The sequence below is a fragment of the Ammospiza caudacuta genome, chromosome 1, assembly GCF_027887145.1.
Source record: "Ammospiza caudacuta isolate bAmmCau1 chromosome 1, bAmmCau1.pri, whole genome shotgun sequence".
In the NCBI taxonomy this organism is placed as follows: Eukaryota; Metazoa; Chordata; class Aves; order Passeriformes; family Passerellidae; genus Ammospiza; species Ammospiza caudacuta.
In genome coordinates this window covers 21,726,472-21,740,036 of record NC_080593.1, presented here as the reverse complement: position 1 = coordinate 21,740,036, position 13,565 = coordinate 21,726,472, and the positions used below count along the sequence as shown (strand labels likewise).

At 38.3% G+C, this 13,565-nt stretch overlaps 1 protein-coding gene across 6 annotated transcripts in view; it reads right to left on the bottom strand.

Annotated features, from left to right (window-relative positions):
• The window catches only part of MINDY3 (MINDY lysine 48 deubiquitinase 3), a 45,366-nt gene extending 32,109 nt beyond the window's left edge, over window positions 1-13,257 (bottom strand). Inside the window, exons 1-5 of one of the 6 annotated variants that reach the window (XM_058823667.1) lie at window positions 13,062-13,257; window positions 6,395-6,474; window positions 5,213-5,270; window positions 4,603-4,776; window positions 1,022-1,073 (exon numbers count right to left, since the gene is read on the bottom strand). In XM_058823667.1, the coding sequence (XP_058679650.1) occupies window positions 1,022-1,073; window positions 4,603-4,776; window positions 5,213-5,270; window positions 6,395-6,474; window positions 13,062-13,158 (461 nt within the window). In that variant the 5' untranslated portion in view covers window positions 13,159-13,257. Of the gene's footprint in view, window positions 1-1,021; window positions 1,074-4,602; window positions 4,777-5,212; window positions 5,271-6,394; window positions 6,475-7,238; window positions 7,261-8,087; window positions 8,191-9,828; window positions 9,872-13,061 lie in introns of those variants that run through there. The other 5 variants (XM_058823751.1, XM_058823497.1, XM_058823582.1 and 2 more) reach the window with 5 other exon arrangements.
• Between the last annotated feature and the right edge of the window lie 308 nt (window positions 13,258-13,565).

Here is a 13,565-nt window from a genome sequence, read left to right as displayed (position 1 = left end):
AAGAAACAAAGATCTACAAAAATATATCCACAGATGGGTTTACTCTGGCTAATACTTGATTTCTAAACATCCTTTCTTCATCAGTAGAGTACACATGGCATACAAGGTATGCAAGGTAATGCCAGTTCTGAAATCCACCTGATGTCTAAAGGCAAATGCCAGAGCACTGATTCCAAGGAGAATGACAGAAAAAATTTAATTTGGTACCACAAGTCCAAAGACTGAAAGGCTGAGCAGGAGGGGAGGAGGAAGGGCAAGAAATTAGTGTTTTGATCAGCTAAGGTTATACAAATTTTATATTTTCCTTGTTCTTATTTCCTTATATGACAATGGGTTTAAAAAATAAACTATAATTACTACTGGTAAAATGAGCTGTGGTTATTTCAGTTCTAATTAGCCACATTTTCCATCTCAGGTGTTTTTTGGAATTCTGCTGCTCTTTATCTACTCTTTGGGGATTGATTTGCATAATATTCATCTAATTGTTCGCTATGAAAATAAAAGGCAGTTACCTTTAAATATAAACTCACTAGAACTGTGAACTCTGGGTTTAGACCCCAAAAAAGAACTATGTTTAAAGTATGAAACATTTAAAAAAAAATACTTCTTATGACATCTCAAATCAGGAAAAAGTACTGATGACATTATATAATTATTGAGGAATAACATCTTTAACTTAAATAGTAATCTTGATTAGATCCCCAGAACCCTATGTTCATAAACTTGAAATGCATAAACTATCTAGCCAATTTATCACATTACATTGCTCCAGTTTTATTTTAAAGCCTAATACTTATGCTCAAAATGATATTCCACTTAAAATGTTCCATTTAAATGTCCATTTAAAATATTCCACATAAAATGAAAGAAAAAACACAAAACCCCCCAAACCAAAACTTGAAATCCAAGTTTATCCTGATGAGTAACACACAAAAAGCTCCTCAGCATACCCCTTTCAGGCCTGTGAGTATTAGTGTAACTTCAAAATATTGCATTTTAAATGTTCCAACATATTACTTACTGAATTAATGCATGAAATCGCTCAAAGCCAAGCTCTTCGACAGCCAAGGCAGCTATACACAAGAGACACTTTTCAGCACTACACATGGCAAAAAAATGACACAAGATACACACAGCAAGCTAGAATACTTTCAAGCTCTAATTATATTTTTAATCCTCTCCTGACTTTTAAATTTAACTCATTAGTATAAATTAATTTACTGCAACATTAAGATTCCACCATACAAATTAGTGAGAACATTTCTATTTGGATTAATCAATTTATTAAAAGCACAAAGCCACTGGCATGCTGGAAATATTTGTCATATACTGAGCTGTTGATTTTGTACAAAATGTGGCTGTTACAAAGTCACCAAGCATATGCATACTATAGATATAATTTTGCAGGTCAACAAGAAGTACTATTTCCTAGAAAAGCAAGCATGATTATTTGGATCATTTTATCAGTGTAGGTAAGCTGTATTTTTTTCTTTGAATAGACACTTCTGTTACTGAAATTTAGTTCTTTTTTTCCCTTTAACGCTTATTTATTACAAACAAAAAAGTAGAATTATTCTAAACAGTGTTACATAATCTGTTTTCAAGTAAGTTCTTGTTGTTTTTTTTCAATAATGGATAAACAGCCTTTCAAATTAGTGTGCATCCAGGACATAAAAAAATACAGCATTAGTGTCTTCCCAAGTTCAACACAGGCTTTATACCTTTACTTTATCTTTCTGCTAGTAGAGACAAAAAACAAAACAGACAGATCTGCTTTCTGATAGATACCACTTGATGCTGAGTATTGAAACAATGCCTGATCACCGAGCTACAGAATGTGGCTGCGTACAACTCAGTTAAGATGTGAAGCCATTAGGGCTAGTACCACTGATCAATTTTCCACACCAGAATTCCCCAAAAGGCATTTTATGCCTATTCTGATTGTATTTTGAAAGATGTACTTAATTTGCTCTACATGCAAATACAACTGATTGTCAAGCAACAGAATACTTTCATTTTCTACTTAAGAAATAGAACAGCAGCAGTCTTAAGAATTTTAGTTTGTGTCATTTGAATAACTACAAGGAATTGCTTAGATTACCAAGAGTAAAACTGGACTTAAAAGAATGTATTTTAAAGACATTTTTATAAAATATGAAACAATGAATCTAAACTGCAGAAAATGCTAAATTGCAGAAAACTAACCTTGCTTGAAGAACACATGTTTTTGTAAGCACAAGGTTAGAGGGACTAACTCATATAAAGCAATCTTTGAACCTGGGAACTTGCACTACTAAAGCCAACACATGGCCAACAAGTGACTGCTATACACCACAAAAGCAGATGAAAAATGCTATTGCATTCAGTAAGTGTGCTCGAATCCACCTTTTGTTCACAGAGCAGGATGACAGGCAGTTTCATTCTGTTACTAAAGAACAGAGTAAAATGCTAAGATAATTACTATTTGAAATAAAGGGAAATAAGTAGAACTTCTAAAGAGAAGTAGAGCTATACATAACCCAAACAATGCTAAATAAAGACAGGGCTTAGTGGAACGAAACAGAACAAACAGCAAGAGAACATGAGATGTATGAGAAATACAATTGTTTAGAAATTCTTTAAAATGATACTCTATCATGCTGTGTCTAAGCATATTTCATGGCTTTATTATAAACATATCCCATATCCAATTCTCAAACAGCCTGCCATATGGAACTGTGTCTGTAATAGTCCCTGCTCACCCAACTCATCCCTTAACTCCAATCAACTATGACAATGCCAGTTTCTATTTTTATTGAGTACACCAGCCAAGCAAGAAATAAATGTATTCCTTTGCACTAGCAGTTACACAACTTTGCATTACTCATAATATCCTCTCCTCATCATCTTTGTCCCACCCTTAACCAGGTTAAGAAGATGGTTTACAGGTAAATAGCAGGACAGAGGAAGGGAAAAAAGCTCAAACCTAACATATCTTAAATTGGTAGGAATACAGCATCACACATAGAAGGTAAAACGCTCTACAGAGGAGAGGTGCATTCAGTGTCTAGCAGGGAATTTAGAATAGAAACAATGAAAGAGACCAACATGGCCCATGACATAAGCATGCTGTACATGGGAAATGTATCTGGTCTTCCTTGAGCACATTCCATGTTATTAAGGACAAGTCAGGCAGAACCTGAAGATTTGCACGGAAACATGAAAAATGTAGTTATGTAAGAGAATGGATTAGTTCATAAGTGTCAGTGTTGAGAGTAATTATTAACTTGAGTGTGTGTTTAAAAACACTGTTGAACATCATCTACAGTTAAAAGTTCTTTGGAATCAAGCAATACATTAAAAACCAGGACAGTAATATCCTGTAGATAACTAGTCTCTGCTTCACTTTATGTAGAACACAAACTTCCTATCACTGGCAAGAGCTTCAGAGACAGCTAACAAAAAAGAAAAAAAAAACCAGAATTTCAGATTGCAACTGCCTTATCTTGCAAAGGATAAAATAGAAAAGTTGCAGATAAAACCTTCTGTATAATATTTTTTATTGCTTTAAGAAATGCTCACCTTGGAGCTCTTGTGCACTGACCATCTGTTTTTCCAATTAAATATCATTTTAATTATTATTGCTTGAGCCTTCTAAAGCACAGGGAGCACTTGCTAGAAGCAGATGAAGACAACTCATAAAGAGCTCCAGCACCACAAATTGCTATAACTAGCTGTGCACAATAAATCTATTTGTACAATTCCTGCTTTGTAGGTATGCCACAAACTGCTGAGTAACATATTTCTTCCATCAAAAGATAGCACCTCTATAAGCAATATGCTCTCATGTGAAGGGATTTTCATACTTCTTAAGGCACAAATTGTGAACAAAAACAAAGAAAAAGCAGCTTATCTTTTAGCACATTAGATCTTTCCTGTTTAAAGATTAATAAATACAACTCTCTGATCATGTGTGCACAGACAAACTTTCCATGTCACTGACTCTGCAGTAGTTAGATATGACTGGATGCCTCATCCTAGTGCAACAGATGTTGTCTCCTGGACCCTTGATGTCAGTAACTCATGAAGCAAGACAATTGCAAAAAGCAGGTAACTGAAAAATTCCAAACTACAAAAAAATTTAGGTAATTTACCAGAAGGTGATTTAAATTGTTTGGTACTGCACAGACAAACGGAAAAAGGCTACTACTCCATAAGAGAGGATCCAGAATAATTTAGAATCAATAGAGCATTGGAGAATTTTCTACAAAATTCTTCTAAAGCAACGAGTGAGAAGTATTCTTCCAGTGTTAAGAAGCATGTAGATGTTTCAAAATTAAAGATGTATCAGGTCCCAGTAAATTATAAAATAAAATTGAAGATTATGGAAATTGCTGAAATTCTAAAGAAACATGTATGTTAGAACTGCAGTGATCAGACACCACATTGCTTTCAACAAAAAGGATGAACACCTCTAATTACAACAGACAAAAATTTTGTCTTTTGCTTATGGAATCACAAAGGCAAACCCACAATCTGTGAATTAATAAAAGAGCAGTGGTCCTTAAAACCATGTAATACTTCACTAAAAGATGGGTAATTTAGCATAGAAATACATCTTACAAGGTTGCTCCTCTTGATGACTAGATTCTGCAGGACTTTCAGAAATACTAGCAGTTTCTTCAGTTGTTTTTCCTCTTATCCATGTTGCCAGACAGTATGACTCAGAATTATCAGAGCAAGCCATTTCCAAAATATCACATAATGTATGGCAGAGAAGGTTCTTCTGCTCCTCTTCTGAAAGATCAGAAACCTACATGAGTCTGATTGCTGAGAACAACTGCCATATATAACCTACCAGTATTTTTTATACATTAATGCTACCTAAATAATTATTACTTTTATCTCATTAATTACTAATGTTAATTGCTCTTTGACTACACTGGATCAAAGATTATAAGGCTGTCTTTAGAAAAATGTGGTTTTATAGAATTTATAACTCATTCCCTTTCTTAATAACAAATTTCAATTAAATATTTCTAAAACACAGAAGTATTAAGCACCAGCATAGACCTCACAAATAGGAGTTCTGAAGCACGTAACATACATAAAATATGGAGGAACACAAACAAACAACAAAGTGTGAAATATTTTAAGGTTTTTAACTAATACATGCTTTACAAATAAATAAAATGGAAGAATAATGAGGGGGGATAAAAAAGGGTCTCAGTACCTGGACAGTCTCTCCAAGTAGACTTTTCACTGGTAAAAAGCCTCTTCAAAAGGAATGCCTTTGTTACCAAAGAATAAAATATTATTAAAATACAAGACAACATTGCCTTTTGCATTTTGTCACAAGCACCAAAGCATTTTTGCATGTTTTTAAAAGAGTTTCAAGCTGCTTACCATTCAGAACAAGACCCTGAGCCTGCCCTATTTACTGACTTTTCCCCATCAAACCAGCTACAAAGGTGGCCTCATAACTACATCCAACACCACTGGGTTTGAACCTCAAGTACACTTCAAATAGACAAAGTGCATATTGGCACAGACACCTCCTGACTCACAGGACTGCAGGAATGGAGGCACAAATATTTTCCAGTATAACTGATCAGTAGTACAAGACATATCTAGTCACTAACACAAATCCCTTTAGTAGTTAACGAGCCCACCTCTTTTACCCATTGCAAATAATAACCTCCAGATCAGGTTAAAGCAATCCTGTGCATCTCCATATCCCTGCTTTGTTTTACCATCAATGCTAATGTAATACAATTAAAAAACAACAAAAAAAAATCTCTGAGTTACAGAGAAGGAACAATGAAAGAAGAAATTTCATGAAGCAGAGTCTTGCCATTTCAGGTATTTGTAGCACCTCAGAAACAGCTGGTTCAACTTTCACTGCTTTCCTGACATGCTCACCTTGTCCTCCCATTACAGATATTTTTTAACAGATTTTTTTTAAGCAAACGTTGTTAGATGGGAAAATCAACCACTTCAAGTATTTCTAATACAGAATTACAAAAAAAAAGCAGACACTGTGACACAGACATTACCCTTAAAGGCAGGGAATTCAAGAGATGTGACAGGATTAGAATTATATTTGTATCTGATCTTTTCCTCCTCCCCTTTACAACGCATTCCTGATTTTGAAGTTACTTCTGATTGGATCAGCCTGCTACATTTCCTCAAACAAATGTCCTTCTGCAAAATTATAGTTCAAAATCAGCCCATGCTCATCCCTGTCTTTTTACAGAGATTTTGCCTCCTCCATACTTTAATTATGAAATCAAAATACAACTGATCTGCAATTTATTTTTCATATTTATTTTATATATATATATTTATTTTAGTTCCAAATATATAAAGAACAAATTTTGGGCTCACTGATTTTAAACCAGTAAAGGCATCTTACCTGTACAGGTGCTATCACTGCACAAGGGCCACCTTCAAATTGTTCTAATGCAGTTGATTCAGAGTCACTAAAAACAAATCCTGTCAAATGAAAAAGGATTTTATTTAATGAACTATATAAACAAGTATGTATACTCCTTCCCTAACAGAAATGACACCTGATTTATTCACCTTTAAAAATTGGGGTTTTGTTTCCTTGATAATGTAACTGCATATGGTTAAACTATCTGAAGCAAAAAAGTCACAAGTACAGCTGAAAGGAGAGACATTAATTATTTATATCTGCAATTAAATCATGACCACAAAGGTCCACCAGCTGGGGTTTTAAACAAAAGAATTTCTAACTTAAACCATGGTTTTTATTTTATTATAGTTTATTTCTTATCAATAAATTAAAATTTGTGTATTATTTTGTCTACATATGTAATGAAAATATATCTTCGAACCTTCACTGAACATATATAATACACTTCTATTCCTGATGAATGGCACAGTATGCCTCCCACTGATCTCATTTTTGACCTATCAGCACATCCTATTAAGAGTGAAATATGCTGAGCAGTTTAAATATTCACTTGCAACCCCTGAATCAGACCTCTTAATGGTGTTCTTTTACAGAAGATACACTCCATTTACTGAGATGCAACATCACCAATTTTCCTCCCCCAGCTTTAATGCTTTGTATTAATAATTTGTATTTCAGAATTATCTTAAAGTCAGATAATAAAGCAAATACTGGAGCAATTAGAGCAAAATTGTTTCACTACCACCTTGCCCTTAAACTTGTCTTTAAGAGAGGTGATTCATATCTTTCATTACTCATTGATAAACGCACATGCAATTACCTTGATGAAGCTGACACACGGCAATTTAGAGCAAGAGGTGTTTTGCATTATCCTTTTAAGGAATGATAAGATTGTGCCAAAGTCATTCTAGTTCACTGCAATCTAGAAACCATGCAACTGCAGTCAGCAAGTGGGGGCAGGCAGAAAGGGGACACACATGCATCTTGTCATGGACTGACAGTGTCAGTCTCAGCAGAAACGAAGTTCAATGCTACTTCCCCACAATTTCTCCTCTTCCCAATTCTGCGGGATTACATGCTGCCATTACAAAAGCATTCTAAGCTCTGGATGTGAATTTGAACTGAGGAAATGCATCCCCCCCACAGTACAGCATGGCAAGTACATCCTCTCAAGCAGTAAGAGATAGAACAACTGCATATTTTGTATGCCATACTTCATCACAGAATAGTAGATGTTCCACAACAGTGTGAATTGTTTGTTTTAAAAAGGATCAGGGTAGCCATGGGGATTCTGCTGCATCTGATCAAAGGCTCCAGGTTATTTTTAATCACATGTGCATTACAAAGATGTATTTTATTTCCAACACCTAGGGGCCTATGTCAAGCCTACATACTTAGATCTGGCATCACCTGATGTAGCAATGAAGCTCCATTAATTCCTACTTGGAGCAAAGCTTGCAGTGATGCCATTTCACTGCCCTGTTAACGTGCCCTACCAAGAAATATCATCAGTCCTTTCAACTTTCTGAATTGGTTTGTGCAGGCTTAGAATATTAAAAGGTGAGTCCTCCTCTGCTTTGAAGCATTACTGCATGCTATCTAAGCACACTTCAACAAGAGAGCTTTTTTAGTTGTTTTAATGATTTATTTCTGCAGAAAAACAACATACTTGGGTGTGGTGCCACTAAACCACACTTAAGAAATCTTGAATTTGCTTCACATTCTTCAGGCTTCTTATAGAAGGCATGAACTGTCTCAGCTTAACCCTGCCCTGTTTTTCAAAATTGCCTCCTAAAAATAAAGAACATCAAGTGACCCACCAGAATGAATACAAATCTGAGACAGACAACGTAAAGTCGGTATCACACAGAATTTCACAGAATACAACCACAGGCAAAACACATAAAACACCCAAGGAAACACTTCTTATTACTTAAGTGCTGCTTAATGCTTAATAAATACTAAGATTCTAAAAGCTATTAAGCAAAAAAAAATGAGCTTCAGTCAGTATGGTCTTGCTCTTTTAAAAAAGTTCTACAGAATTGGAAGTCAGCTCAGGTAAAATTTCAGAAATCAGAATTCCAAACTCCAGCTGGGTTCAACCTCAGCCTGAAACCACACCCACTCACCTTTTTAACCCTCCACACAGTCACATTTTGGGCAATCTGCAAGCACTCATCAACCCTACACTCTTCCTTATGATTTGTAAGAATGGCCTGGCCACCCTTTAAGGTACCAAGATGAGCATCTCCAATCCAGAGTAACTTCTGCTTTCTCTCAAATTTTCATATCTATCATACAGCTCTTTTCACTCAAGATAAAATTTCAAAAAGAAAAAAGATGTAATGCAGCCAAAATTTTTTTTTAAGTTATCTGTCTGCTTTCATCCATTAGTATAATTAGCATCATTTCCCTGCAAGAAACATAAAATAATGCCATTATCATATATCTTCCATGCAATTTAAAACCTTATTAAAGGCTGCATTGACTCAATTTTTTCAACATTACTACTGCTCTGCTGCTTTAACCTTTTGAGGCAGTGTGGCAGAGAGATGAAGTGGATCTAGACTCCTGTTGGTAGCCAGTGCATCGCCCAATATTTTGAGTAATGACACTGAGAAATCTGTCTTTATATCCTTTGTCCACCACAATCACACAACACAAAGTTTTATTCTCCTTATTTCCCCATTTGGCATTTATGAAGGTCCATATTTCTTTGTTGTATCTAATTCTCTTCTATGTACAGTTTACCAAAATTAGTCTATGACTTACTTAACCACTCCTGTCCTTCATCTAATATGCCACATCATGGTCCAAAGTACTACAAAACCCATTCATTCTTCTACCATGACTACTCCACCACTTTCCTGTATCTTTTTATTACCAGCCTATTTCTAAAAAACCTTTTTTTCCACCCAGGACACCATAGATATAACTATCATTTCACAAAGGATGCTGTGTCTCTTCAGTATTTTCACTCTGTACAAAACCCAGTTTTACCTAAATGAAAGAGACAAGGGAATTAGTCAAGAGCATGCAATAGTAACCACGTCAGAAAAACCCTTGCTGATTCAATCTACCTGTAAAGACACTGCACTATCCACTTTTTGTCCTAGAATCACAGCATATGTTGAGTTGGAAGGGAACAACAAGGATCATCAAGTCCAACTCCTGTTCCTGCACATGTCACCCCAAGAGTCACACCGTGTGCCTGGCAGTGCTGTCCAAAGGCTCCTTAACTCTGTCAGGCTTGCTGCTGTGAGCACTTACCTGCAGAGCCCATTCCAGTGCTCAACCACCCTCTGGTTATTGAAACCTTTCCCTGATACCCAACCTAAACCTCCTCTGAATCAACTGCACACTGTTTTCTCAAGTCCTGTCACTGCTCACAACAGTAAAGAGATCAGTACCTGTCCCTTCAGTTCCCCTTGTGTGCATGCTGAAGGCCACAATGAAGTTTCCTCTCAGTCTCCTCTCCTCCAAGCTGAACAAACCAAGTGACTTCAGCCACCTCTCACCATGGAAGTGCATTTCTTTTTCTCTTTAGGGATACAAGAACAGCCTGACAGAAACACTGGAATAACACATTATCACCCAAACAAGAGGTTTACAACACATCTTAATGTTGCACTCTTTCTTTAGCACTGGGAATAGAATGATACATATTTTGCTTGTGGCTTTGGGTTTTGCAAGTGTATCTTTGCAGTAAAATGAAACTTCTGAAATTTTATGTGGGGAGAAAAACCCCCAACAAACAAAAAACATTTTTCTGCCCACATAAACAAAGGAGAATTTACTACAGCAATACCACAACAAAACTCCACTGAATGGGTTGTGAATAAAGAGATAGGAAGTCCAGTAAGAGACTGAGGAATGTATACAAACTACCTGGTAGGCTGCCACTAAACTGGGCCACAGGAAGCTAGAAAAGAATGCAGACAAAATTGACCCTTCTACACTGTATGTTAGCCAAATACACAAACTGTACTTCCCACTATACTTCTGCAGTTAAATGCTTCTTGTATAGAAGACCATTCTAGATCTTTCTTTCTGAAGACCAGTGAGAACACAGCTTATGTAATTCAGAAAGGATGCTCTGTGCAAGCCTGCCAGACACTTATATTGGATGGCCATGATGTCTCATGCCTGGGGGATGATCTGAAGAACAGTTCTATGCATGAAATTTGTCCCTTGGGTCAATGGAGGAATTTACTCATAACATAGGTATACTCCTTTAGGGTTCAGTCATCTTCTCAGCTCCTTCCCAAGTCCTCACATCCATGCCAGGAAACACCAAAGAGCAGACTGAAGCTTTGCACTACATTCCTGCGTCTGCTTTCAAGATTCTGGTAAATGGAATCCACAAGGTTCAAACTGCAAATTCTGCTGCAATCATAAAGACAAAAATTCTGTAAAGAACTCCACATGAAAACCCTCACACCAATTTTACAGCCATGCCTTTTAGTCCAGAATAAAACCAATATACTTCAAGTTGCCAATGCAGAAGCCTGAGGGAATTACTGCCACTAACTTCCAGCAGCACATCCACATGAGCTGGGTCAGTTCTCCAACTGCTGGCAAACCATCCCATCTCCAAACGAGTATGATGGTCAAGGAGTCTGGTGCATAACTGGATTCCTGGAATGTGCTGCCTTCACTCAAAAACTGACAGCTATCAGTCTTAGGTTCCCCAACACCCTCCCAACTGCCTACTTTTCTTTCCAAATGAAAATCATAGCTCTCAGCTTCCAAAGCGTTTGAGAAAGGATCAGATGATGCTTAGCAAGTATCCAAAATAAATGCCATGCTGGCACTACAATCAAAATAAATAAAAACAAAAAATCCAACACCAAATTAGTTGTTTGATGCTTTCAGCACTTTTTGTGTGGAACAGGATCTATCTTTTAAACTTTAAAGTCTTTGGAAACAATAAAGCTTCATATATTTGTTTGTTGTTTTTTTTCTTTTAAATCTTGATGAGTCAGTGTTGATGGGCCTCCTTTGCAGCAAGTAAATGCTGCAGAACTTTATCAACAAAACAGAAACTGAAAGCTGGGTGAAAGTATTATGCAGCTACAGAAGGTAAGTGAACTGGAATTGGCTGTTTTGATTCTCAGCACAAGACCTCCAAACAGTCTAACTTAATGTCACGGGGTTTTGCTACACAAAATTGATTATACTGAGAGGGATACAGAGAAGGGGACAGATGCACTACACATTCTAGTCATAGGACTTTCCCTACAGACAGACTGGAAATAGCTCCATTGCAGAAGCCACCAAGAACTCCAGAGACCTTTTCCATTAAACTCTCGGTCCACCACATGCACAATGCATTATAACACACATTTCAGTAAATTTTGAAACTGCTGAAATTTGTCACACAAACTATCTTAAAAACTTCAATTGTGGCAATCCAACATTACCAGTGAAAGAAATATTTAAACTTTCTAACACCAGTTCTTCTTTTCTGACTTTGTACACACTTTGTACTGAAACCGCAACATTACCAAAACTTAACAGATATTTCAGAAAGTCATTACATTTCAGTAAGCAATTTTGTTAGGAGAAGCAATGGCTTTGCTGTGCCTGCTTAAATTCTAGATCAGAATTTGGCTTTTTTCCCTAATGTTTATCACTGACTTATCTGAAGAGAGATAAACATAGGGAAAAAAATATGAGCCTGGTAATACACTCTGTCCAGCAGTGAGGAGCAGCTACGCAGCTCCCAAATCTACTGAAACTATGTAAATGACAACACCCTTGTAAAAAAAATAAAAACAAACAGAGAACACTAAGAAACTAAGTTTCAAGCAACCTTAACCTGAGACCTGGACACATTTTTTAATCTCTAAATTCCACTATCGCTTACGAATTTTGTCCAGGAATCAACAGTTTTATCATGAACATGAATCATTACTAGAATTCCTCAAAGTCCCCAGTAAGTTATAGAGAAGGCTACTATTCCCTTCTTTCAGCCGGGACAGGTACACACACTGAATCCTTGCATATAATTCTTACAGGTAAGCATTGCAATTGCACTTTTAAGGATCACCAACAAGCTTCCATCAAGCAGAAACCCTGCATTGGCTGTACAACCTAAACACCAAAAAAAACACCTTTAAAAATACCACACATTCCAGCGTTACCGGTGCTTTATCTCTGGCATGTCCTAGTACTGGCATGCACCTGCTTCCACGGCCAAATAACCAATTCAAAAAACAAATCTGTGGGTCTCTGTCCCAAGTTTGGCCCCGCTTCTGCTATTTGTGACTCACATATTCACAAAAAAAAACCAAAACCACAGCACAACTTATGTTCGTTTCCACGAGCTATGCAAAATCACGACAGGAGACGCTGTTGTTATATTTAATAAATTCAGATCCTTTTCTACACAATTCTAAGTTCCTGTGGAGATGTGAGGATAAAGACGATTATGCTGCAAAAAACCAAAATAATGATTTAGCAAGGGAAGCTGCTGCATCATTTTCCCGCGTGGGCCAGCGCGGGCACAGGCACAGGAGCAGCGCCCAGGGCACGGCGCCCCTCAGGCACCCGGGCCCCAGCGCGGGGGGCGGCCGGGGCTGCGGTGAGCCCGGCGGGCAGCGGGGCGGGAAGGGCGGCGGGGCACGGCGCACGCAGGTACCTTGCGCCCAGCGGCAGAAGATGGTGTCGGCCAGCCCGCGGGGCCCGGCCTTCTTGCCCCACACCAGGTGGACGAGCTCCTGGCCCGCCTCGGACATGGCGGGGCGGCGGCGGCCCCGGCGCCGGGAGGGCGCAGCGGCTCCGGCGGCTCCGGCGGCCCCTGCGCAGGCGAGGCGGGGGCGGGGCCGCGCGGGCGGGGCCGGGCCGGGCCGGGCCGGGCGGGGCGGGGCGGGGCGGGGCGGGGCGGCTCTTCCGCTTCCCCAGCAGGCCCTGGTGCTTCCGCGGGCCCGGGGGCGTGTGGGGCTAGGCAGTGCTGTGACAAATCCGGGATGGAGCTGCTGCTGCAGGCAGCCGCCTTTCGACTTGAACGTTCCGAGATGAAACTGTTGTTGTTCGCACTTGGAATCCTTCCTGCGGTGTGCAACCGAAATGGAGCTGCTGTGTTGTGCCCACTTTCTTAAACAATTGCTGTATCGGTAGGGTTGGAAGGGAGCTCTGGAGATAG